The sequence below is a fragment of the Petromyzon marinus genome, chromosome 31 (genome assembly GCF_048934315.1).
Source record: "Petromyzon marinus isolate PM22_M1 ecotype Great Lakes invasive population chromosome 31, UKy_Petmar_22M1.pri1.0, whole genome shotgun sequence".
NCBI lineage: Eukaryota > Metazoa > Chordata > Hyperoartia > Petromyzontiformes > Petromyzontidae > Petromyzon > Petromyzon marinus.
The window spans coordinates 13,638,494-13,664,177 of record NC_133697.1 but is presented as its reverse complement, the minus strand read 5'-3'; the positions used below and the strand labels follow the sequence as shown (position 1 = coordinate 13,664,177).

General features: G+C 47.8%; 1 protein-coding gene across 6 annotated transcripts in view; it reads left to right on the top strand.

Annotated features, from left to right (window-relative positions):
* Positions 1-25,684, top strand: part of MACROD1 (mono-ADP ribosylhydrolase 1) — a 196,239-nt gene that overhangs the window by 31,287 nt on the left and 139,268 nt on the right. For 4 of the 6 annotated variants that reach the window (XM_032964114.2, XM_032964116.2, XM_076071115.1 and 1 more), the window contains exons 2-3: positions 4,274-4,432; positions 6,338-6,457. In XM_032964114.2, coding sequence (XP_032820005.2) covers positions 4,274-4,432; positions 6,338-6,457 — 279 coding nt within the window. The remainder of the gene's footprint in view (positions 1-4,273; positions 4,433-6,337; positions 6,458-25,684) is intronic. The other 2 variants (XM_076071117.1, XM_076071114.1) reach the window with 1 other exon arrangement.

Genomic DNA, 25,684 nt, shown 5'->3' with positions numbered 1-25,684 from the left:
GACACTAAAACAATTCTTAACTAGGCCTCCTGGTGCCCTCTCGTGGAGAATTTGGGCACCGCTTACATTTTCTTCGGATCGTATTTTTGTGTGTGTGGTTACTTTGAGAAGCAAGCAGAGAGGAGATGGGGAAAGGCGCCTTATCAAATTCTATATTTATAGAGCGCCATTACTCAATGTGCTTCACGTCGTAAAAATACGGTGACAAAATATGATTTTTATTGCCAGGGGCATGCAAGGGCTGAGGAATGACTGACCACGATAGAGGGGGCTTAGGAGTCGTGAAAGGGAGGGATGGGAAGGAGTGGGGGGGGGGGTATAGTGGGGGGGGGGAGGCGAAGGGATGGAAGTGGGGAGCGGTGGTGCAGCAGTTAGCGCCGCTGCGCTATGAACCCGGCCAACACCGGTGATGAATATTTTAACCGGTCCTGGGCCTCCCCTAGGTTTACTTGGCCTCAAATGAGTACCTGGTGCCATGTGTAAAGACATCGCCACTAGGTAGACAAAGGCGGCCTGGCGTGTTGCTGGCCAACCAACCCCCTTGTGTGCCTTGGTGCTAAACGCTAACAGCACTTACCCCAAAAGTGAATTGAGGCGATACGGGGGATCTTTGTCTTTGGGGATGGAAGAGGACATCCCTTAGGAAAATTGCGACCTTCACTTTTAAACTTTTGAGCTGGAAAGCAATTCCAGGCCAGATAATGTGCCCATGGACCAGTTCTGAGAGTTGTGTGTTACAATTTGTCAAGGGAGAGATTTATCTTGGTGGGGACTGGGGCTGTGGATGTTGGTGGTTGGCACGAGAGGCCAGCTAATTGGCTGTGTCGGGACACTGAGCTGGTGCCTCTAGAGATTCTGAGCCGAGAGCTTTAGGTCAGACACCGGAGACAGTTTAATAATAATAAGTGCGCGCATGCACCTGCATTCCAGTCGATAACCGAAACGGAATTGGCCACTCGCTGAAATATAATCCTTCATTAGGCTCAGACTCAGAAAATTTCAGAAGCTGAAATAACTGACGGACACTTTTTTTTTTACATTTTTGCTTTAATCTTACATTGTGGGGGATTACTGCCAAAGCGGTGTCGTGGTCAGCACACTCGACTTGCAGTCCACAGGTCGCTGGTTCGATTCCATCTCCCCTGGCACGACAGTTGAAATAACGGTGCAAATGTATGAAACTGCCCACTGCCACCGCCTCTGTCCAACCCGCAGTGTGAATGGGTGCACCACGGTTATTCGATTGGCAGGTCACGCGTGGGTGCTCCCGCCTCTTCCATAATGTCTGACCAAAATGGAAGAGTAGGCCAAATATTCTCTAGATGAGTGGTGGCCAACCTACAACAGACCCAGAGCCAAAAAGTACCCGTGAGTTCTGCAAAGAGCCAAGTTGTATATATTATATATCCATCCACATTATCATACAACTTTAATTCATTATCTATTTGTTACTGCTATGATAGTCGTATGTTCTCCGTGATGCCCCTTCGATAGTCGCGTGTGGTGGATTAAAGAGCCGCACGCGGCACTTGAAGACGCCAGTTGGCCACCACTGCTCTTGAAATCTTCTTTCGAGATCCCTCGAGTCGAGGCCCTTTCCCCAGCAGTGGGTAAGCAATTGGGGGGGGGGGTGCACCTTTACCTTTGTCCTTACATTGCATAGGATGTTGAGTGGTCCGATCAGATGTGCGATATCTGCATGGCATATCCGCTTGACTACAGCAGAGAATCCTAAAATGTATCGATACTGGAGGAATACTATAAGCTACAAAGCTCTTTTTTTCTCCGATGTCCAGTAGGGGCGGGTCCGAATGTTACAACAAACAATACAAAAAAACACGATAGAAGTGTAAAGGTAAACAAATCGCTTAAAAATATACAAATAAAACTAAATGAATGTTTTCATCTTACCAGGTAGAGCCCACCTGAGGTAATAATTTATTTTTCAGAAGAGACCTGGTCATAAACGGTAGAGAGGTAAATGCAACATGGGCCGTTACATTCATGATGAAACTAGAATTTGAAATTACGTGGAATGAAGCAGAAATTTTAACCGAAGAACGGCTAAAAAAAATTGTTTGAACCAAGACGACAGATGTAAATTAACAGTTTTATTACAACTTAAACTCTGAATCATGTAAAACGTAGATGATGACGTGTCCCGCGCGTCTAATAAAGTGGCCAAAGAGATCTCGTGCCACACTGAAGACACCTAGTGGCGTGAGACAGTAGTGGTCAGTGGTCGCTGCTATGTTGAAACAACTCATGAGTCCATGATAGTTTTTTTTGGGTTGGATCGCGTAAATATAAAAGTGTCGTTAAACCCGCCAACACCCGACACAGCCAATTCGTAAGGTTTGTCACGTAAACAGAACATGCCGATTCTTTGCTTGTACAGCACACCGGTGTATTGGAGAGTAAAACCACAACATTCACAATCTGAGTACGACGTTTCGCCAGTAATTACAACCAGCATCATCAGGCGACAGCCAGATTTGTGGAGAAACCCTCCTGTTTCTTTCTTAAATGGAAGGATGAATGTGATGTCGTCACTTGTAAATAAATTTGTTCATATTCTTTGGTTGGTTCGTTCGGTAAAGTCACGTCGATAGAAAAATGAGAAAAAATTACGTTAATACAAATAAAATAATAATTAAAAGACTAAAGGTGTTAATGTTATGTAACATCTAGTTGTCGCGCCTTGCAGCCATCAACCTAAGAGGAATGTAGGGATTCACCTCCCTCCAAGTTTTCATGGATATTTTCCCAATCCATGGTCAATTTTATTCAATAATCAATTATTGTCTGACTCGTATGTGTTGCCAGTTTCCGAGTCGTTTAGCCGTGTTTTGTTTACAGTCTCACTCGGCTTGCCTAAGTACAGCAGTGTGTAATTTACTTCTTAATTGCATAACTACAAAGAACCAATTCTTGTACATGTTATGAAAAAACAATTGACTGTTATTGATTAATCTATGGATCGTTACATGTGTAGTGACATCGCGTCGACTGCTGTACAGCAGTGGCAACTGCTGTGAACAGTTAGCGCACACGCCATTGAGCAGGGCGGAGGAACTGGGGCAAGTGTCACCAAAGACCTCATCGGGAAGCCCCTGGAACCCGCTAGTGGTTTCTAGAAGGGAGGCACGGCCCGGGCGGAGCCAGGCCGCACAGAGTAGGATAAAAGCAGCGGAGAGCAGGAGCTCCGGGCTGCCGGTTCTAGGAGTGGACTCACCTCGCCGTCGCTGTTGTCTTCGCCGCCACCGTCGCTGCCACCTTCACTCGATAACTGCGCGGCCGGACAGTTGTTGGCTGTCTCGGTCGACGCCGTCGGTGTAATGCGGCTTGGGTTGTGCCTCGGCTGGGCTGTACGGCAACGAGAAGGAAGGAGGCGAGCCTTTTGAACCTAAAGAGAGTTGTGATAAAGAAGGTGCCTCCTGCAACGTCCCCGTCTCCGACTTGTGCTACGCTACACATGTATGGCGGTGACGAGTCAACAAACGCCAACCTTTTCACAAGCGGTGATGCAAGCTTCATGTCACTGTATTTTCGCGTACTTCAACATTGCAGTGAAGAATATTCCCCGCGTTTGAAGCGGTTTGCGTTTCAGTTTTTTGTCCAGAAACCTCTGTGCACGGTGGCAAGATGTTAACTCCCTCGCCTGGTATACAGGTGGTCGTGGGTTTAATCCCGACCAAGACGCCTGCTGTATATTTAGAGTGTGCATGTTCTTCTTGCGGTCGTGTGGATTTTTCTCCGGGTCCTCCGGTTTTTCCCTCCACATTTAGAATCTACGTGCATTTAGAGTATTTGGCTGCTATGAATTTCCACATGATGATATGTCACTTCGTTGAGCTTCTGAAAAAGAGCTTTATCGTTTAGTGGGCCTTACCTGGTAAAATAACAAAACATCCTTCAATAGTTTTTTTAAGGTCCGCTTATACTTTAGTCCCCAGCAAGTAAGATCTGCGACGTACCTTCCACGAGGCCCTCTACGCTATTAAAATAATCATGAATAATTGACTGCCCTCTGTCAATCCACTATTCGGCGAAGTTCCTCCCCACGTCATGGTGGTGACGGGTGTTGTTCGACCATACTTGGTGCTGCTCATTGCGGCTTGGTGAAGGTGATAGAGAGCTTAGACGGTTGGTAAATTCGGGCACAACAATTCCCGCGCCTCCGTTTAGCACGGGTGGCTTAGTACGTCTCACAGTAGATTTGTCTGCAGCACCCCATTTAGCCGCTAAAAACCTATGTTTATGACATCCACAGACCAGCTGACAAAGCTGAAGGACATGGACGAGAGGCGGAAGTACTACAAGTGCAGTAGCAACTACATCACGCTCAAGTCTCTGGACAAGTGGTCGGAAAAGGATCTCCACTCCCAGGATCTCCACTCCCAGGACAAACTTACAGAGCTGGAAAAGCCAGGTAAAGTGCCGGTGGTTGTTGAGTGAACACGATACTCGGCGTCGGAAGCCATATCACATAGCTTGGTCATGTGACCAGCGAGGCACATTGGCTGGCGTGCATCCAAAGCGTGCAAACTTCACCGACGGATAATTTGTTAGGTTATTGATTGGGGGCAGAGGAAGTTTGGGTGGATTGTTGATTCATTAAAACATTTTTAATCGATTTTTCCATACCGCGAGCTTAGCCGAGCGACCAGATTTAACAAAGCGTTACCAGTATATTCACAACAACCAAAGAAACAAAGCTGAGAACACCCCAAAAAGCCGACAAAATCCCATTTGTTTAAATACGTTATGTGCGGCGGTTTAAATTAGCCGGTACACAGCATTGTACGACACAGCGGAACGTCTCGCAGCGCCAGACGCGCGTATCTGAACCCTTCAGAACGGCTCCAATTGCTATGCCGCGATGTTTTCCACAGAGGGGAAATGGGCAGTGAACCCGAGCTGCGGGAAGGAACCGGCTTCATGCGGGGAAGAACTCCACATTTCCCTCGCGACCACTGACAATAGGCGAATAGAGAAAAAAACGTGGTGTTGCCTCTCCAATGTACGCTCCAATGTACGCACCTGCTGGTTGATAGAGTATCCTGGCTCAAGGAAGGTGTGCAACCCAATATGCAAGTGGCTATCTTGTGTATATATAAGCCTCAGGCTGCGTGTGTCCCGGGCTGCCCAGCACACGTTAGAACCCTTAATTCGTGACAAAAAAAAAACACTTTCAAGGTTTGGCCAAGCATTGGATCACAGCGCTCCAGTGGCTTCACTGCATTATCTATATGGAGACGGCTTTCTAACACCGTTTGAGACGTGGCTCAAAAGAAAGCTGTCTCTGGTATGGACCAATCAGTTTCAAGGACAATTAATATAATATCAGAATGTGTTTTTTGTTTGCATTCTGACCACAAGGATTGTGGTTAATGTCGACATGATTCCTCGTAAAAAAAGGTTTCAGTTTGGTGTTTTAACGTCTTAACACCTGTTTTGTTGCCAGATAAAAGGAGAAAAAACTATTATATTTTGGTACTGGCAAAGGAGGTCCCATGATGTAGATGCTCACCCCGAGCTCTCATTACTCTGATAGTGCATTGTCTTTGAGCTGTCTTTGTGCTGTCTTTGAGCTGTTTGCCTTTTGGCGTCCTCTGGTCTAACACCGTTTGAGACGAGGCTCAAAAGAAAGCTGTCTCTGGTGTGGACCAATCGGTTTCAAAGACATTGCATATATTATCAGAGTATTTTTTTGTTTGCATTCTGACCACAAGCATTGTGGTTAATGCACACATGATTCCTTGTAAAAACGTTTCAGTTTGGTGTTTTAACATCCTAACACCTGTTTTGTTGCCAGATAAAAGGAGAAAAACATTATCATATGTTGGTACTGCCAAATGAGGCTCCATGATGTAGAAACAACAACATTTCACGTTTTTCATGAACGCTGCCTCACAAGAGGAAAATGTTTATCGGAGAGCGCTTCAGGTGAATGCCTGTTTTACGGAGGACTCTCCCTAATTTATAATTTTGCTGATTAGAAGTGCCTTTTTTACGGGGGATTAATCTTTCGTATTAAATTTTCATGAGCTTAATGACGCTTACGTAACTGAACCTCCATTCATCCTTCGGTGAAATGAAGGGGATACTCGTTATTTGGGCACTGATACTCCTGACCGGGCGCTGGATCGTTGCTCCCCGCACTGCCACCGACTAGTCAAGGGTCCGCGGTCTGTCTGGGCCTGCCACAGCAGCAGCAGGCCTTGCCTAAACACGTTAACGGATACCGGGGTGGCTGCTCCCCCTCTCTGCCCGTGCCTGACCACCGGTTTACGCGTGCGCGCGGATTTGATTTCGATGAAATGTGCTCTATCAGAAACGTGTGCTTCAACTGTAGGTGGGAGGGAGTACGAGGTGAACCATCAGATCAACGACAAGGTTTCGCTCTTCAAGGGCGACATCACCCTGCTGGAAATCGACGCCATCGTGAATGCGGGTGAGTGCCACGGACGCTGCTGCCGCACGTTTGGGGGGGGTTCGTTGAACGGTCCACGCTTTTGAGGCTGGTTACCGCGCTCGTGCTGTCGGCTGTTTCGTAACCCCCTTTCCCCCGGTCCGAGACGTCCGCAAGTTGCAGGGCGGGTGTCTCCCGTTCACCACTGGACCTCGGGACGCGCGAGCGGTTCGACGTTGATTTTATTTGAAGAGACGTAGAGCCGTTGTTTTTCAAGACATTGAACTCGCCGCAGAGAACTGGAGCGACGCGACCGCACTCTGCGGTAGCTGGTGCCAAACTGCGTCACACGCCCTCCCGCATGGCCTCACGGGATCCTCGGCGTACCGATAAAGTTATTTCATTGAAAGTTTTTCTTCCGATTCCGTACACGTACGTCATCAGAATGGGAAAGGGTTAATTGTCCGGCGGTGTCTCGAGGAGGTGGCCGAGTCTGCCGTGTGGCTATAGAATGGCCGACCGCGTGGCACGACGGTGAGAATGTTCCGTCGCGGTTTTAATTCGCTGTGGCTCGGTGGTGCACCGCGATTACCGGTCAATCCCAGTGACCCCCACGATCCCCGTTGGGCCCGCGTCAGATGTCGCGTCCGTCTCGTTTGTACTGTTTGTGCTGCCTCGGTTGTGCTGTTCTCATCTGCATTGTCCGTACAGTCTGTCTTGTCCGTAATGTTTCTGCTTTGTTTGTACTGCCCGCAGTGTCTCGGCTACACCATCTCGCTTTTGCAGTCTGTGTTCTCCGTTTTGTCTGTAACGGCTGTTTTTTTGCGCGCGAATGATCTCATTTGTAAAGCGACTCATTTGTGCTGTTATCTCATCCGTCTCCGGCTCGATTGTACTGCCCCGTCCGATCGGTCATGTTTGTCCTGACCATTGGCTTTAAGAGAAACTGCCCGTAAGTCTTGCGTGAATTGAAAATAATCCATTCTTACACGCATGGTAAGGCAGCATGCATTCCCAGTATAAATAACGTCTTGTAGTAATCTAGGAATTAATCATTGCTTGGGGACTCGAAGTGTGCACAAGACGGGTGGAAATTCAAATGTAAAACTGGCGTGGGCCTCCTCTAGGTACGCTCAGCCTCCAATGAGCACCTGGTGCCGTGTGTAAGCATTTGCAGCTGCAGAGACAAAGGCAGCTGGGCTTGGTGTTGATTCTGCTATGGGCGCAAACGTTTAAAATGCAGTAATTTTTAAAGAGATTTTAGGTCCTATTTACGTTGTCCACAAGGTGGCAGCATTTCACTATGAAGGTAACTTATTTGTAATGTTGGTAGATTCTGTTGCCATTTTATGTGGTTATTGTATTGATTTAGCTATTAATTCACACACATGGGGTTCATTATGTGTACACTGCTTTTTGTTTCAAGGTTTTCAGAGTCCATGGGTAAAATACTGCGTGTATAATTTCTAAGTTAGTCTAAGCTGAATTAACTTTTTTAATTAAATTCTTTTTTTTACATTCGTCCGCTAATTATATTCACGACGCAGACACAGTAGCATCTGCGCGTGGATTAAAACTTGTTTCGCTGTTGTTCCGAAACTCCACGTTACAGCAGAGACATGTCTTGGGGATTGTGTTCCCGACTTCCGAATCTATAGTTTTGGTTTTATTCAGACTGTTCCGAAAAGTGTGACATCACAGAAAATGACGTTACACAGGTTACATTACTTCCCCCACCCCCCTCGTTCCAACAGGGGAGCAAGTGGCACCCTGGTGATGTCACGTTTGTTAGCGTGAAACAGCGTTGGATCGTTACGTCGTGCGACCAATCCGACGATACGAAATCGTCGTTAAAAATACAAAGATCCAAACTTTTCCAATCTGAAACTTGCCCTTTGCGTAAGATGGCAATATGTTCAGGAGCTGAATGCCAACGTCCGTGGTCTGCTAACTACAAGAGGGCTTCAGGAGAGATTTTGTGTAGTTTTTCTACTCCTCTATGTTGAAGAAAGGCATACAGACTATACAGTGATTTACTGTGCGGTCCATCATTTGGCTTACATGGCCGCAGTTGCGCTGCTGGGGCTGGTGTCTACTCGTTTTTTTTTATTTCACGCATCGACCTGTTGATGCGGTTGATGGCGCACCATTGTCTTCAAAGCCATGAGGTGCGATGTTTGGGTCCTGAATGGGGTCCTTTTATTTGGGACGTGACATTGTAGACGGCGAAGACATTTGCCTACAATATCATCTGTCACTGGTCCGTGTTACGCAACCACTGCTGCTCTACCGCCATTGGGGACCACCTGAAGGACAGCGGTCTTTAGACCGCGTCGTCTGAGCTGGGCTTGACACAATTTGATGTTAAACTATTTGTACAACTATGAGGAACAGGAGTATTGCTCAACCACTGGTGACAGAGCTGAGGCTTTCAAACTGAATTGTCTCTGTCCAGCCTTATTTATTTTTGGTCGTAGCCTTGTGCACAAATCGTGTCATGTGCTGTGTCAAACGAATACGGCAAACGATGCACAAGCACAGACATGAAATAATAATTTCCTCTTTATCCAGGGACATGTCACTGAGTATCATGGCTTTTTCAGGGGTGGCCCTCACTGGGCTGTTTTTCCATTCTATTTGCGAGTGCTTTGCTTGTAATATGAAACCAGAGAGCCCAGAGAAGCCCCTTGGATGCCAAAGGGTTTGCACAAATCTCCGTACGGATTGATTCAAGCAAACATTAGCCGCATCTCCGGTCTGCAGAACTTCAATGTAAAGGGACGAGACAGGTGACACGTTGCTTAGGTGTTACACTGAGGTTATTCACTAGAAAAGAAGGTCATCTGGTTTTAAGAGTTGCACAAATTAGCAGTGCATATAGGTAGGTAAATTGCTAAATAAATCATGTGGAGTAGCAAAGGACAACAGCTGATGCCTGCAGACTCCTGACCCAACTCATTGTGCATGTATGTGTGTGAACTTTTTCACACCGTACGTAGCCAACCGTGCTTAATCGGAGGTGCGGGGGAACGACAACAAAACTAAACGCAACAAGCAGTCCTAAAGAAATTGGTTTTCAATCGAGATTTAAAAGTGCATAGCTCTCGCGGCTGTGCACTTTTGAGTTTTCAATCCAGATTGATTGAGGAGCGAGAGAGGAGGCAGTGTTTGCTGGAGCGGTGAGTGAGTGAGTGTCGGGTGTGAATTTAGGAAAAAAAACTCGTTTTTTCGTAAGGTAGCTCCTCATTTATGTATGAGCTGAATCTCGCCTCGTAAAGAATCGCCGCTGTCGCTGTTTTATGACATCACCTTCTGCTGCCGATGCACTCCCCATTGGCGGGTTTACGTACTGTTGGTGTTGCGAGGGGCGGGGGGGGGGCGGTATATAAGGGACTTGTGTATACTATCGTGCCCCACGCGATATCCAGCCTGTTCTCCTATGACGCCGCGTGGTGTTCTCTAAACGCGGATTGGATATATAACGCAATGAATGTATTCGGGAACACGTTTTCTGTAACGCGGCCGCGAATCGGGATAGAACGCGATTTGAGTGAACGGAACTACGTCGCGCCAGTAGGAATAAGCGGTCGTATGGCTGCCTTGGCGTAGCATCGCGCAAGGCGGGATGCTTCTGGATGCTAACCACGGGCGCCTCGGTCTTTGTTCACGTGTTATCGCGGCCTGTGCTTTACCCCCTGTATTATATATCGTTTATTATAACGCGGTTTTACGATAACGCGGTGCTCTTCAGGAACGCAAAAGCCACCGCCGCCGCCGCCGCGTTATAGGAGAACAAGCCTGTACTAGCCTTCTTTGGTTCTTTCGGTAAAGTCACGTAGAATGAGAATAAAATAATAAATTGATCAAATAAAATAACACAATAATATTCTCACGACGTTTCGGGTACTAGCCTGGCGTCCGCAAAGCCTCCGCCCACCCCAGCGGCTCGGTCCGGGTACGCGAGCGCACTCGGCGCAGTCAAACGCTCGTTGTACGGGAGCTAAGGAGTAGACCATCGGGGTACTCCAACGCCATTCGGCGGTGTGTCGGTGGAACAGCGCAGTGAGCGCACCTGTCGCCAGGTCCATTTTAACACGTAGGCTTTCGCGACCAATGCTATCCAGGTATATGCATACATTGGCCACCCACCCCCTCCCCCCGTCTGGCCGTCACAGTTGATTGGCTCACAAGTAATCGGATGACATTTATGCCTCTATTTAAGACCGAAACAGGAGGATTTATCCACAACTCTGGCTGTCGCCTGATGATGCTGGTTATTGTAATTACTGGCGAAACGTTACGGTACTCGAATTGTTGTGGGTTTACTCGACAACACACCGGTCTGCTGAACTAGTAATGCATTTGCATGCTTTGTTTACGTGAAAAACCTTACTAATTGGCTGTGGCGGGTTTAACGACACATTTATATTTACACGATCTTAACCCAAAAAACAAATTAAGGATAGATCCATTTTGTGTTCGTTCGGTGGTGAAACTTTAGCGGCTGCCAGATGAGTTAACCTGGAAATGATAAAAACAATGCTGTCTGCTGTGCAGTAGAGGTGAGTATTTAACGGGTCTTTATTCGCTCAGGAAACCATAGACGTCATGTGTTTGTTCGGCGTGTGCTCCGTTGCGAGGTTTGTCGAAATTGTAGGGGTGTTCTGGTTTTTCCTGCAAGGAGACACCTACTTGCTGTACTGCCACTTGCAGGACCACTTCATTGTCCTGCAGGTGGGTATCCCACGCGTATAATTTTGTTTGCGATCCACAAACCCCGACGTACAGCAGTTGTAAAACAGTGGGACAAGTTTAAAAAAAATTCCCAGCAGCGAAAATGGGTCCTCCATAGTTCGTCATTTGGCTGGTCGCCTTTAGTGGGGGCAAGTGTGGGCACTTCCACCACTTCCAAGGCATCCGTCCAGCGTGGGAAAAATAGGCTCCACATACACTCTTTAGAGGGGCTCTCTAAAGAGCTCCCTCTGGTGGAGACCCTTCAGCCAGCAGTGGCATGAGCAAGAGATTGCAGGGCTGCACCTTTGCCGTTTGATTGGGCTCGCACCTCGTCGCTAATTGTAATTTTCCCCCTTTAAAAAAAAATCAATCAACCGATAGCATGGCCCCTGTATTTGCAGTTGTAGTGCCGTAGATGTGATTGCTCGGTGGTGGTTGGATTTTGACACGGGGCGTTGTTTCAGTTTATAAGTTTATTTCTTTTGGTATAGCCCTGTGAGCCATTCGGTTCTTGAATCGGGTGCAACCACAATAAACAAAAATACAAAAACACGAACAAGAAAAACATCTTAAAGTGACTATGTGACTGTGCAAACAGAAAGTCCATGAAAAAAACAGCAAAATATTCCTGAAAAAATCACCGTACACCACCAACGCTGTGTGCAAAAAATCCCAGTGGGATGCAAGTCAAACAACAACAACCACAAGAAAACTTAGATTAAGGCCATCACTCTAACTCCGTACTACAACAAAACAAACATGTCCAAACCAAAAAACGTTTTCGAAATCACCAAAAAATAAAGCCATAATTGCAACGTAACAGTGATCACAGGGACTGTGACCGAATTTTTAACAATAAACTACATAAATAACATGTAACACCAAATCTTAGAGCTGGCTGCATGAGTTACTCCACAACAACAGGCGTATCGGTCGGAGTATCACATTTTTCAATGCACCTTTAAGATCAACACGCTAAATCAAAATACAGATAATACTTTGCAGCGTCATCCGGAGCGAAACATTTTATTTTATTTTACGCCAATGAATAGCAGTGGCAGGCTAGGGGTGTACAACTCCTCTAGAGCAGTTTTGAGCTGTGGCGCATCACAAATCTAGCCGCAGAGTGCCCCCTTAGCCTCTCTCGCGATGCTGCGGCGGGTAATAAAGAAAATAATTCTCGAATGACCCTCAGTGGAAAGAACACAAGCGCGTACATCTAAGGCGCCAGCTGCATCCTGGAATTACGGAGTCTGCTCAAGAGTTTGGAAAATGTCTCCACTGCCAAAGCAGCCTCCTACATTCAGAAGAGGGAAAACATTCTTCCATTAGAGTTCTATTGTGTGTTTTTTTTGTGTTTGCCTTGCATGAAAAGAACACATGGGGTAAATTTTTAACATTTTTTTCCAATGCTTGTCTGCGATGTATGGTCGTCTATGGGAAATGGTCAACATTTATGGTGTTGCAGTCTGTGTGGCTGCAAAATAAGAAACGCTTTTTAAATTGAACACCTTGCGTGCACTTGTGACAATCTTTTCCACCTCTTGCCATCACCGGTAATTCACTTTCGCTCCGGAAAATGCAAATACAATATTCACACGGCGGTGAAGGGGAGCGTTGGTTTAGCGACCAAAGCTAATTTTGGGTGACTGCAGCGTTTGCTTTGTTACCGTCCGTGCCGGCGACGACGTGATGCAATTGAGCCGCGCCGCCGCTGGAGAGAGAGATGGATCGCGGTGTTCGTCGAATTGCCACGGCCATCCAGCTGTGAATTTAAAGTGGCTGGAGGTGATTTTTGTACGCGTGCATTTCGGCGTCGCTAAAAAAACTGCTCTACGTGTCGCGGCGGCTGATTGAAAACGCATGCGCCGGAGTTACGCCGGAGACCACTTCCCATTTGTTTCGCCAGACCGAGAGTGCCGCCTTGGCACACGTCATCATCGATACTCGCATGTCATTATACGTCTCCGTGGATTGGGTCCAGAATTTGATTACATGATGCTTTTTAGAATATATATACCGACAGGACGATAAGAAAATGTACCTTTTGCTGGATTGTTATGTACGTCTGTACGGAAAAAAAAAACTGGAGAATGAACGCGCCCACCTCTCAATCATGCCAAGGATTTTTTTTGTTTTCTAATCCTCATTTTCAACAGCTCCAAAGTCGACGCGGGTATTTCATTACTTTGTACGAAAGTAACTCTGACAATGAGATGTTAAATTATAATGAAAGTATCGATGCGATTTTCTAAAAGCGCCTGACAGGCATTAGCGCGCAGCAGCAGTGTGCTGCCGCAGCACAGCTGGTAGCACAATTATCTTAATTCTTCTTGCTTGGGGGGGGGGGTGTTGGGGGGAGTTGCTAATTAAGAGCACGCCAAGATGATAGTTACCATTGCACCTGCACAATACCCAACACATGTCGGTGCATGAGCTCTCAAACGCGCGAGGCCCTGAGGCCCCACACACAAAGCCAGCGTTGCATTGCAGCGCTTGGTCGAGGTTCGGTGCAAAGTGCGTGCCTGTTTATGTAACGGCGACGCCACGGTGGTGAGATGTTAACCTCTCCCTGGTGTGCAGGAGGTCGTCGGTTCGATCCCCATCCTGACGCCTGCTCTTTATTTGGAGTCTGCGTGTCTCTCTCTCTCCCCAGCGTCGCGTGGATTTTTCTCCGGGTCCTCCGGTTTTTCCCTCCACATTTAGAAACACGTGTTGAGAGCATTTGGCTTTGATACATTTCCACGTGATAAGCCACTTTGTTGAGCTATAATTTGTGGCCAGGTCGCTTATGAAAGATACCTGTATAGCTCAGTGGGCCTTACCTGGTAAAAGAAAAGTAATTTAGTTTAGGCTATGCGGGGTGCTATTGACAGATCCCTGCTATCTGTCCGTATCCGCATCTGCACAGATGACTACCCTTAGGCTGTGAGTTTGCTGCCACTTGTGGGTTACTTCTCTTCGGAATACTTTCTTGTGGATAATCCAGTGATTTACTTATTTTGGAGAAACCACTTTTAGGTCAGATGGTGTCAAAGACAACCCCCCACTCCCCCACCTCCCCCGTCGTGCAGATAAGAGGATAAATGTGCTGTGGCTTCCACTTTTGTTATTCTGTGCCTGAGTGCAGATAATAGGATGAGCACGCACGGATAATAGAAGGGGGGCGTATAGGAGGACTTTCACTTCATTCTTTAACGTTCTTGTGACAGCTGAGCCAACACTTTGTGGAAACGTCTGAAAGTTATATGACGAGCCTTCACCTGTCATCTTTAAATGATACATTTTTTGCCGACCACTAGACTAGTCTTAGCCTGTGTATATATTTGTATAGCGGTGAAATGTTCGCCACTTTTCTGCCGCTTGCCCCTCCGCATTCGAGTCCTGAGTGCGCGTGACTACGAGCCGTGCATGTTGGGATTTTTGTTCATGCGTGCGCGAATGAAAAGTGCGGCCCACCTCGTTTTGTCCACGCGAATCGACTTTTACCTTGTGCAGGCAATTGCTACATCGGGCCCAGCGTCTGGCTGATGCTGACCGCCCCTCCCCACCGCCCGATACTCTTCATGTGCGACGTCGCGGTAATGGTTCGCAGGGTGGAGCCTGCCTTCTTGTTAGTGTTTGGAAGTCATTAGCCCGTATTGATCTACACACGACGACGCCGTACAGCCATGAACTAACCGTTTCAATTAAGGGTTGTAACGATGCTTCAATTCGTCAATCGATATCGATTCAATTGGCGTCCGCAGCCTTGGTTAATTTGCTCTTTGGCTGCTGCGTGCAACCCCGGCCGTGCGTGGGTGCGGGAAAAGGACGCTGCCCACTCCGGCTTCCGCTCGGCCACCCCCGCTCCGTGGGCAGACCTCCCTTCTTGCCCGAGTGCAGAGTTGGAATTGTGGTGGAATCGCGCCACTTCTTGTGCATTTCGGTGCCAGTTGTGGCTGCGTGGAATCGGTCCGAATCACCAAGCTGCGCTGCTGACACTGCGTGTGTTTAGCTAAGTTAAGCACATTAAAAGCTTAGCTAAACCAGCTTGGCAACAGAGTCGCTGTGGAATTCCATTCCATTGTATGATTCTTCCGTAGCTGAATCTGTGTTTTTAATGCCAGTCAATTAATTCCAGAATTGGCTCTGATGGAATCATCGGGATTGAATATGAATCCTGCAGAATTCACCCAGATTACTTTTCCCTGCTCCTGAATCGATCCATGGAAAATCCTATGATTTGCACGTACATTCTTCCTGTTGGCGGTTTTTGAACCGACAGCAGAAGTTTCTCCTCTCCTTCCGACTCGCACCCTGTTGCCCGTAAGGGTGGATATCACAACACTCCCCATGGCTCATTCTTTGCGCGATTCTCAAAAGCCTGCGTCCAAAAGCAGCGCCGTTGCCGAGAACTGCCACGTCGGAAGCCGTCGATTTTCATCGTGTTTTTATTGTTGTTGTTGCTGCAAAACCTCGCCGCTGTCTTCCACCACCGTCAACGATGGGGCGAATCGCCAACGGGATGTGTTTTTCTCATTTTCATCATCATCGTGTGTATCTTACCCTTGATGGGAAGCCTCCAAAGGGAGTCTCCAAACTGGCCGAGCCCCTTCGGCCGCACTGGTTCTCTCGACCTTTTTAGGCGTGGCGGCCCCCCAATCAAGGCCACTGGTACCCGCGCGTCCCCCCCCGCACCCTACCCCCCCTGCGCCCTACTCAAAGAAGATTCCACCCATGTCCACGCTTCTAGTGAATGCGGCGTTCGCAAGCCGCCCCCATCACGTTGTCTACGATTGTGTTTTTTTGCGGCCACATCGCGTGGCGCTGACGCTGCCCGCGCAGGTACGAAAATGTCTCCAGCATCGGTGTCCGTGCCGCAGCTCGAGTTGTGGGCATGGCAGCCCGGCGTTGCCGTGTGTCGGAGACGCACGGCAACGCTGTCAGAGGCACGGCAGGAAGCGTCCGCATCGCTTCGTGGTTGGGGGGCGGGGAAAGGCAGTGCCGTTTCCTCCGCTGGAGGAAAGCGAGAGCGGGTCCTCCTGCAAACGCGCGCGCCGGTCCCAGATTAATCACGTGGCGTCTGATGCCCGTTGGCGGCATGATTCACTTCCAACAGCGGGTGGGGGAAGATCGCATGGCAGCAGCAGCAGCGTCTGTAATGGACACAGAGACAGGAAGGCTTTAATTGTTTGAGAGTTCCAGGGGGGTCACAAAGACACACCCTGGCCTTCCTGTGTAATTGACTAAAAAACAGGATGTGGTCAGGACATGTTTATTGCCTGTAATTTTGTTCAATGTGCTGTAGCGCGCAGCATTACCCATCTACTCCCCTCCCCTCCAATAAGAAATATGACAATGGAGGTTTATTTTATGCCTTAGTTAAAATTGGCCATTGCCACTTATTCGTAATGGGGGGGGGGGGGGGGTGGTGGTCTTTACAACTCGGTTATTAGTCCATTAGCTCGTTAAGTACTTGGGGCCAATTGCGTTGCTCTTCTTTTTTAATTTGTTTGCTTTTCGCGGGGGGCGGGCATGGGTAATGCAGTGGTTGATAGCACACGGCCTTTCTCACAACAGCATGTGTCCTTATCGCCGTCTTCAAACTTGCATGGGACGACGGCCCAAGACGGACGCGGCCTCTGTGGCTATCTGCGAAAAAGGAGAGCTATTTTCTTTGTGGGTTGCGTCTTCCTGTACGGAAGGCTTGTGCTGGTCGTGTCAAGTTAACGATCCCTTTGGTGTCTACGGTGCAATGGTGGGGGGCAGTCTTGCTTGTTTTGTCTTGGATTTTGAACGAACGCCGCGGAAAGACGACATTGCCAAATGCGTTATTCCCCCGGGAGTTTTTTTTCTTTGTTGCCAAGTGAGCACACGTGAAATTGATACTCGGAACACTGTTGGTTGTTACTTTTATTAACGCCGATGGGTTGGGATATCAGCAGAGATGGACCCACAGGTCTCCCTGCTGTGCCCAGGCAGTGGGTCTGAAACCTGGTCTCCTGAAAGAGTTTCAAGACCCAAGTGGCTCCGTGCTCCCTTAACCTCCGCAGTGTTACATTACCCATGTTTCTCCCTCTTTTATGGGACCCGCTCCCTATTGCGTTCGTGAGAATTTGCACGGGGAAAATTGGTGAGCTTGATTGCAGTTGGCAATGGGTCTGTGTCTGTGTCCTGTAGCCTCCGTGATTCATAACAGGTGGTGGTGGAGTGCAGGCGTTTCTCTCCGTGAAACGCCGGGTGTAGGGAACAACAACATGAAAAAACACTCCTCGGTCACAAGCTGTGTGCCGAATGTGCCACGGATAATTCGCAAAGCCAACGGTGGAATTCCGATTCTGAGTAAAAGTGAGAACTGATGCCCTGCTTATATAGCGTGTCTCATGCTCTCTGCATCAGTGGGGGGAACTGTACACCTATACACGTAGGCGTTTATTATATTTCAGGAACTGTGAATTGCTCGGACAACCTATATGACCAAGTGTTCTTGCGTGTAATTGGCCGAATGAAACGGCATCTGCAACAAATAATACGGAAAATAATATTCGGCCCTTTGCCAATCCTCTGCTGGATGAGGCCTCCTCCCATTGAAGTGTGGTTAGTCATGGGTCTCGTTTGACCATACTTCAACTGCCGGGGTACTCGGGACCACTTCAGTCATTGCTCACCCACTCTCATGGTAGCCGTGGTCGTCAGCAATGGAATTCGTGTTGTCGGGTTGTGTGTGTTGAACTTCTTTCGCACCGTATGTAGCCAACCGTGCTAATCGGAGGTGCGTGAGAGGGAGGGGGAAGGACGACAAACTAAACGCACAAAAAAACCAACCACTCTACCACTGGCTTATGTGCATTTTTTTCTAAATAAAAATGGCTTAAATGAACTTTGTACTCAATTAAAAACCCACGTGAATCGAAGAGGTAATGATTCACATTCCCACGGATTGATTCTTGGCTGGATAAAGTCTCTTCCCCACGTCGTGTCAGTCATGCGGGTTGTTCGACCATGCTTCGCCTTGCTCATCGGTGTTGGTTGGTGAATGGTGTAGGGGGGAGCCCATGACCCGGTTCAGATATTACTCGCCACTCGCCAAAGCTGGGAATGGAACTCGCGCTTCTGGGTTCACAACGCGGTGCCCTACCCATTGCGCCACTGCTCTGCCTTCATCTGTAACAGCCTGTCAGTACGTACTGCCAAACCTGTATGCCAAAACAGATTATGTGTTTTTTTTTAAAGAAGAAAAAAGTAAATGTTAGTCTTGTAAGTTCAAGAGAAATCTTTCAAGGAAATCGGTATTATTTGTCTAGGGATATAGATATTTCGGAGGCCAGCAGTATGTTGTGACACAAGCTCTGGAATGTTTTGTTAAATATCTGTTATTGTAATTTGTCAGTAACCTTATCATGTGATGAAAAAGCAAGCTGGGCAAGACCCAACCATTTTGTGAGTGTACATTTTTAAATAGAATCGCCTACAAAGCACAATAGAACACAGCTCGGATGCATGAGAATGAAGCATGGGATGGTAATTTAGCGTTTGAAATTACAGTCGGTAACAACAGGGACTAACAAGCACTTAACCGTGTGTAACATCCTCTCCGGATGATATTCCAGCGACTCGATTGTCAGTGAGTGTATACTTTTATTCACAAGTACTGCTTTATATTGTGAACAATATACTGCATAACAAGTTTAATCTATAGGCAGGAGTTGAATAACCGTTACCCAAACAATTACCGTGTTACGATTCTTTTCACTCACAAGAGGCGCTGGGGGAGGGGAGTAGTGGCATAATGGTTCACGCACCGCGCTACACACCCGGCCACCGGAGTTTGATTCTCGTCCACAGCTAACATCAGTGGCGAGTGATCTGTACCGTTCCCGGGCCCCCATTTAGAAATCCACACTGAGCGGAATCGTGAAGTTCGGTCAAACAAGCCCAGTGACCACCACGGAATCGGGAGGCCTTGATCCAGCATTGGATTGACAAGGAGCTGGATATTATTCACTCTTATTATTCAGAGGGGTTGTTTGTAAACGGTTACTGTGCCCATTAATGCACAGCTGTACATCTTAGACCCGAGCCGTTCTTCTAGAGAGATGTTGATGTACACACGCCGCGCGTGGATCACCCTCTGGCCGTGATTCTCAATCCCCACCGCTCAGGACGGATTTAACCACGAGCCACGTGTGCACATCCAAAAGAGGTTCCGCATGACTCTGCACGTGGCGCTAATACATCCGTGGGCTATGCCTGGTAGTTTGGGGATTGTATCGTTTTATTTGCATGTTTCTGAGTGATTTGTTTACTGGTTTCTCCCCATATGGTGCCATGTGCCTGCACGCACAAAACATTGGAATCGTACGTAGGGAAATGAACACTTTAATAACCGCTTTCTACCGGGTCTTATATGAAAGACAAAATTGTATGATCGGGGATTGTGAGTTAACGTTAAATTTTTACTTACCCGTTTATATTAAAGATAATGTTTTCAGAATATTACGTAACAAGACTGCCACATTATCTAAAGTTAATTTATATTTGAGTCACCTGCTCCTCGCGTGTGCCCACGGAACACACTGCATGCAGTTCAATTTCAGAATGGAACAGGACTTAATTAGGATTCATTATTCATTAGGAGGCATTCATTAGGATTCATTTACAAACTCGTTAGAACATTTAGGCCTTAATATAGCGTAAATTAATTAATGTGTTCTAGTGGCGCACACACACGCGCAGGGTGCTTTTGGTGTGTGTGTGTGTTTCCAGCTGCAGTTCCTCATATTTGAAACTAGTTTTTCAAGATCCGGCAGTTTTAAATTGAAGTGTAATTAGTGGCAAAGCACAGATTCTAGATTGGTTCCTGGTATCAGGTGATCATGTTTCCCACATTCTCAAAAGAAGCCACATTGATTTCATGGATTTGCATAATGAGTCCCCCCCCCCCTCCTGCTTTGATAAATATCAAGTTAAGCAAGATTGAGTAGATATTTTTTTCAGTCACGAAAAGTAAAATTCTACTCATTCCATGCGTTTTGTTGCTTTGTAATGAAACATAATATTCCGACGGTGTAAACAATCAAGTGTATAGGGTGTGGCATGGCCCTTCTGCCAGGGCATCACACGATGGCAAGGTGTGAGCCCCACTTACACGCATCGCCGATCACACAGGCCCAACCTTCCACCAGAACGTGGCGGAGTGATGGCTTCCGTCCGTTGCTTCGTAAGTTTTGCTCCCCTTTGATTTGCCAGCCGGGCTGACCTTCAGGGAAGAAGGTGTGGTACAGAGCGAGGGGGAGGATCTCTCGAATGTGCTTGAGTGAGTGAGCGAGAGGTCAGGGCCGTGCTGTGTTGATCGAACACTAATCGCCATGCCATTGCGAGGGTGAAGGCAATGTCATTGGATGGAGGTGAAAGGTTGGAGGTGAAAGGTTGGAGGTGTTATCCATCTTCGCCCGACGGGTAACGGAGTCCCCAGTGCCAGCCGAGGACTGAAAGTAAACGCTCAGGAGTTTAAATATCTAAGACCGATATTATCACAATGGCTGGTTGTGGAAGTTCAATTAGTGGAAATTACCGACTCAATAGGCGTGTTTAATCGTGTTTACGGTGCATGCATTCCTGCTTACAGTGTGCATGGGTGTACAAACTTAGCAATTCTTCTTTGTTCTGAGACGATGTTTGCTTTGCTCTGCAACCTGCTGTGTTGTGTTCCGAACGTTATTGTTTACGAGGTCTTACCCATTGCAACGGGGAGTGGTGAGGCTGTGGTTACAAACCCGATTTAACGGAGTAATTGCTGGCCACAGTTGACATCAGTGGTGAGTGATAGCTGAACTCGTCCTGGGCCCCATTTTCACGGAACCTGCACTGACCTGCGTAACAAAGTATGGCGAAACAACTGCGCCCGTGCCAGGAATGGTGTTGGAAGACCTTCATCCAGCAGCGGAATGTATGTAGGTCCAGTATGTTGACTCTCTTTCACACCGTACGTAGCCAACCGTGTTAATCGGAGGTGTGGAGGAAGGAATGGGAAAGTGACGCAATTATTAATATATTTTGCCCATTGTCATCGTTTAAAATTATTGGTCGCAGGATATCCAGCCCTCGGGGATGGGGTCATGGATAGTAATTACATATGGGGCTTTGGGTGAGTGGGTACGTATGTGGGCAGACTGACAAATAAACAGATGGATGGACGAACAGGCAGATGAAACGGACAAGAAATCAATTCCCTGACGTATGGAAGCACGCTAACACAATTTTACAATTGTAAAATGTTGTTTAGGACTGGCATGATCGATGGGCCGCTGTTTTACATGGTAGTGTGGAGTCTGGGCCAGATATGTACGTCGTAGGTCAGACTTTATCTTTGGAACAAAGTGTGTACTTTCGCTGCACTTTTGACGACTTTAGATTGCTTTATGGCACAGTGAATCCGTTAAGGTCTCTCTGCGGGTTCCTCTAACTTGGGCACTTTAAAAAGGGTCGTGGGGCTCCTAGCGAGCAAAGTATGATGATATTGCTCGCACTTTACGCTGGTTTTTGCGTGCATAAATCTTGCATGGAACCACTGTGGATGGATGGTGCTCAGCCCTAGCAAGCCCCGTGGCCATGGGAGACCCCTGAATCGAAATGAGGGGCATCTTGGTGGTGGCCACCCATCGCCGAGGCTCTCCGCCGGTCTCTCCCACGAATCGCTGAGGCTGCCTCGTCCCCTTCATCTTCATACCAACCCGAATCGCAGGTCACCCTGTCATACGTGTATGTCACCCCGGATGTGTCCCTCCCTCCCCTCCACTCCCTCCACTCCACTCACTCCCTCCCCTCCACTCCCTCCCTCACCTCCACTCCCTCCCCTCCACTCCCTCCCTCCTGCTCCTCTTACCTCCCCCAGAAGTCAATAGTGGCTCCTTTTGCTTTTCACTTTAATTGTGTGCTAATACCATTATCGGGGTCATTGCTATGGTGCTGCGTGACCTTGTTTTTCAAAGCAAATTTTCAAAGCATGCGTGCGCTGTCGTGAGCATGCTGGAACTGCGCTGGTCAGAAATACTCCTTGTGAACCCTAATGCTGCGCCGCGACTGCCTTTTACCCGGACTGCCCTCGGTGACAGTCCACTATCACCTTGTTTGAAAAACGTAGATTTTTCAATCGAAACAAAGCATTTTAAAATGTAGCATCTCAAACCACCTCTCAGGGAACCACTTAGTAGGCGAGATGCCATGGGTTGGAGGGCCGTGGACCTCCAATGCTCGCCCATTCCTACCCAGGATAATGCGTGGCCCTCCTTCCCGTACATGAGGAGGTTTAAAAAAAAAATTGGTCTTTGCACCGTCATCTCGTGTCAGACTCGAACGACACCAAGGCTGCGGGTGGTGGAGGCAGGAGGGATGAGGGGGGGGGGTGCGCGGGGGAGATGGGAAACGTCCTGGACGAGGGGTTCATGCGACCGGGCCCGGCTCTGCAGCGGTACGAGTTTGGCGCCGGCACGCGCCCCCGGGCCTTCCCTCGATCTTAACCGACCGCTGAAACGTGGGCTGAGCAGCCCCCCCCCCCCCCCGCCCCTCCCCATGTTCTTTACGTGTCGCGCCGATTGGCGATTCATCCTTAGGCTTGTGACGCTTCGTCACTTCGTCCGTTGAACCAGTTCTCGTGATTCATCGTCCGTCGGGTTCTCGTGCGTGTGAGAATTGCCGAGGTTGTTTTGCGACTGCTTTTCGTGGTTTTCGCGACCCCCTGTAGTTACTGGAGGGTGCTACAGTCACTGAGACGGAGCGCGAAAGAATCGATTTATTTTCATCGAATCGTGATCCGAATTGGTTGCACTCTCGAGCCTATCATCGCTGACAACATGATTAGAATCCTTGATCGTTAACTTTTTGCCCATTCCGGCACCCCCCAAGAGTTTGGCCTTCTGCATCGATTGACGGCACCAAAAACACAATTTTGTGTTGAGTGACGCGCACGCGCGATTTGCGAATGCAGTGGGTTTTGAAGACGATGCAAGCGTCCTGGTTAAGGTCGGGGCCTGACGTATTTTGTTATGCCGCACATGCTTCGGATGGCACATTTTCACGATGCACGTGTGCGGTTAAAGCGCTCTGCTTGCGTGGCAAAGAGCATTCCATGCCATGGCCACACACGGAAATCAATTTTGAAAATAACGTGTTTGTTCCCAGTAGAAAAAGAGTCTGCACTTGTTCATCCAAAAGACTGAACTTAGTATACATTGTTTAGCAACATAGAGCCAAAGCCAAGTGTATAACTCTTTGACTAAGGTACACTGTGAGTCTCTCTAAAATTGTAATCAGACCGAGCCACGATCTCCCTGGCCCTCTTGTTGCTTGTGGAATTTCGTGTTAAGCCCAACACACTGGCAGCCTTTCCCTGGAACTGCGCATATTACAAATGTGTGCACGGACCACATTGAATCTGTATTAACGATGATGATGATGATGATAATGATGATAATGATGGTGTTCTTTATTTACCAAGGCAAGCCACACTCACTCTCAAGGCTTTCTCAGAAGGGTTTTGCTCTGGCATTTTTGGCCAATTCCACTATTGAGAAGAATTGCGTGGTGCCACGGTGCCAAGATGTTAACTTCTTCGCCTGGTATACAGGAGGTCATGGGTTCGATCTTGACCCTGATGCCTTCTGTATATTTGGAGTTTGCATCTCCCTCCCGTGGTCACGTGGATTTTTCTCCAGGTCATCCGTTTTTTACTTCCACATTTAGAATCAACATCGTGCGTTTTGAGTATTTGGTTGCGATAAAATGTCCACGGGATATACAGAAATAGCTCAGTGGGCCCTTACCTGGTAAAATAAAAATATTTAATAGTTTAAAAGAGTATTGGCCTCTTCCCCCACTGCCCTTTCCCCTTAACTTTTGTTTCTCCTACCTCGCCTTTCCTTCCCCATATAAAATCCTACGCTCCCACTTCTCGCAGTCCCTACATTAGCGGGGTTAGCGAGCCCAACTTTCACCCCTTCCCAGAAGCCAGGAAGCACTGAGTTTGGGCTTCGGCCCGTGGAATTTCTGTACCCCCCCTCCCCTCCTCCCATGGTTCTTGTCAAATAAATTAAATAAATACGGTGTATTATGTATGTGGGAGGAATAAAGAATACTCGGAGAAAGCCCACACACGTGGGGGGGTGGTGGGGGGGGTTAATAATTCATTGCTGCAATTCCATTGAAATAGCTTATTGCTAAGTGTGCACTCCCTATTTTAGTTTTTGTACATCTCAATGTTATTGCAGTGTTGAATACGAGTGAGTAATATCTCATCTGGTCCTGGGCGCACCCCTCCAACCACCCCTTTCACCAGCCCGCACTGACCGGCTTGGTGAAGTATGGTCAAGCGACGCCCGTGACCGGCGTGCTGTGGGGGAGGCCTTTATCTGTAATTCAACATTGGACGGTTGCAAATACCTAGTTATTTACAGTTGATCACATTTCAAAGTCAAAGTGCCACGCTGCTCTAAAGAGCAATGGGGTGGTGTTACACGCCGCTCGTGGCAGCCCTTTGAAAACGGTGGGAAATTCCACATTTCCATGGCGAGGGCCACTCTTGTCATAAGACAATCGCTGTTGACTTCCCGTGAAGTGGGAACTCATTTCCCCCCCCCCCCCCCATCAACCGTCACGCAAGTGAACGTTCTCTCCTTTAGCTACATCTGCAGTGCAAGTATTTCTGGGGCTGGCAGCGAGCGTGTTAAATAGAGGAAGGAAATCGGTTGGGCCCTTTCCCTTGGGGCATCTTTGGAATGAACAAGTTTTTAAATAGCCGCTCGTCGGATAATACAATCCGATCTCATTGTTACTTGTGTACATGTATTGCGTTGGCTCGCGATTGTGTTATGCTGGGGATGATACTAGCCCGGGAGCCTTCGTCGTTTCTATTTGAAGCATTCTGCCACGGGGGAACACGGTGCCAATGTTTGTGACAGCGTTTTCTCGAAATTCGGGTCTTGGGGGGCTGCGGCGTAGGGCTCACAAATGGAGGTGCAGGACTGATTCAGATGTCAACTCGCCACTGATATCAGCCCTGGCCAGGAATTAAACTTGCGTCGTTGGGTTCATAGCGCAGTGCACCAACCACTGCATTGCCCACTCCACCCCCAGATGTTCGACGAATATTAATATAATCTTCTATTTTGTCGTTGCCTGAACTGCAATGTACAAAAACAAATCTGTAAATTTGCAATCAGAAAAATGCCACATTTTTGTGTTTTCTGTAAAGCTAAATTTAAAGCCACTGATGCAGGAAAATATTCCTATTTCCTCCCTCAGGGCTCTCGAGTCACGTATGATCACTTCGAATACCATTTATGGAAGCTCACGAGTTGTATTAAATAAATGCACCTAGTTTTTGGGGGATGAATGGAATGTTGTTATTTGGCTCCATATTAATTTGCAATAATAATACATCTTGTAAATGGGTGCACATGCACTGTACACAAACAAATCTCAAAAGTGAAATTGTCTCCGTAAGCAATGAGGCTTATGTTGATCTCACTTGTGCCACCCTTGAGCTGGTGGTGGAAA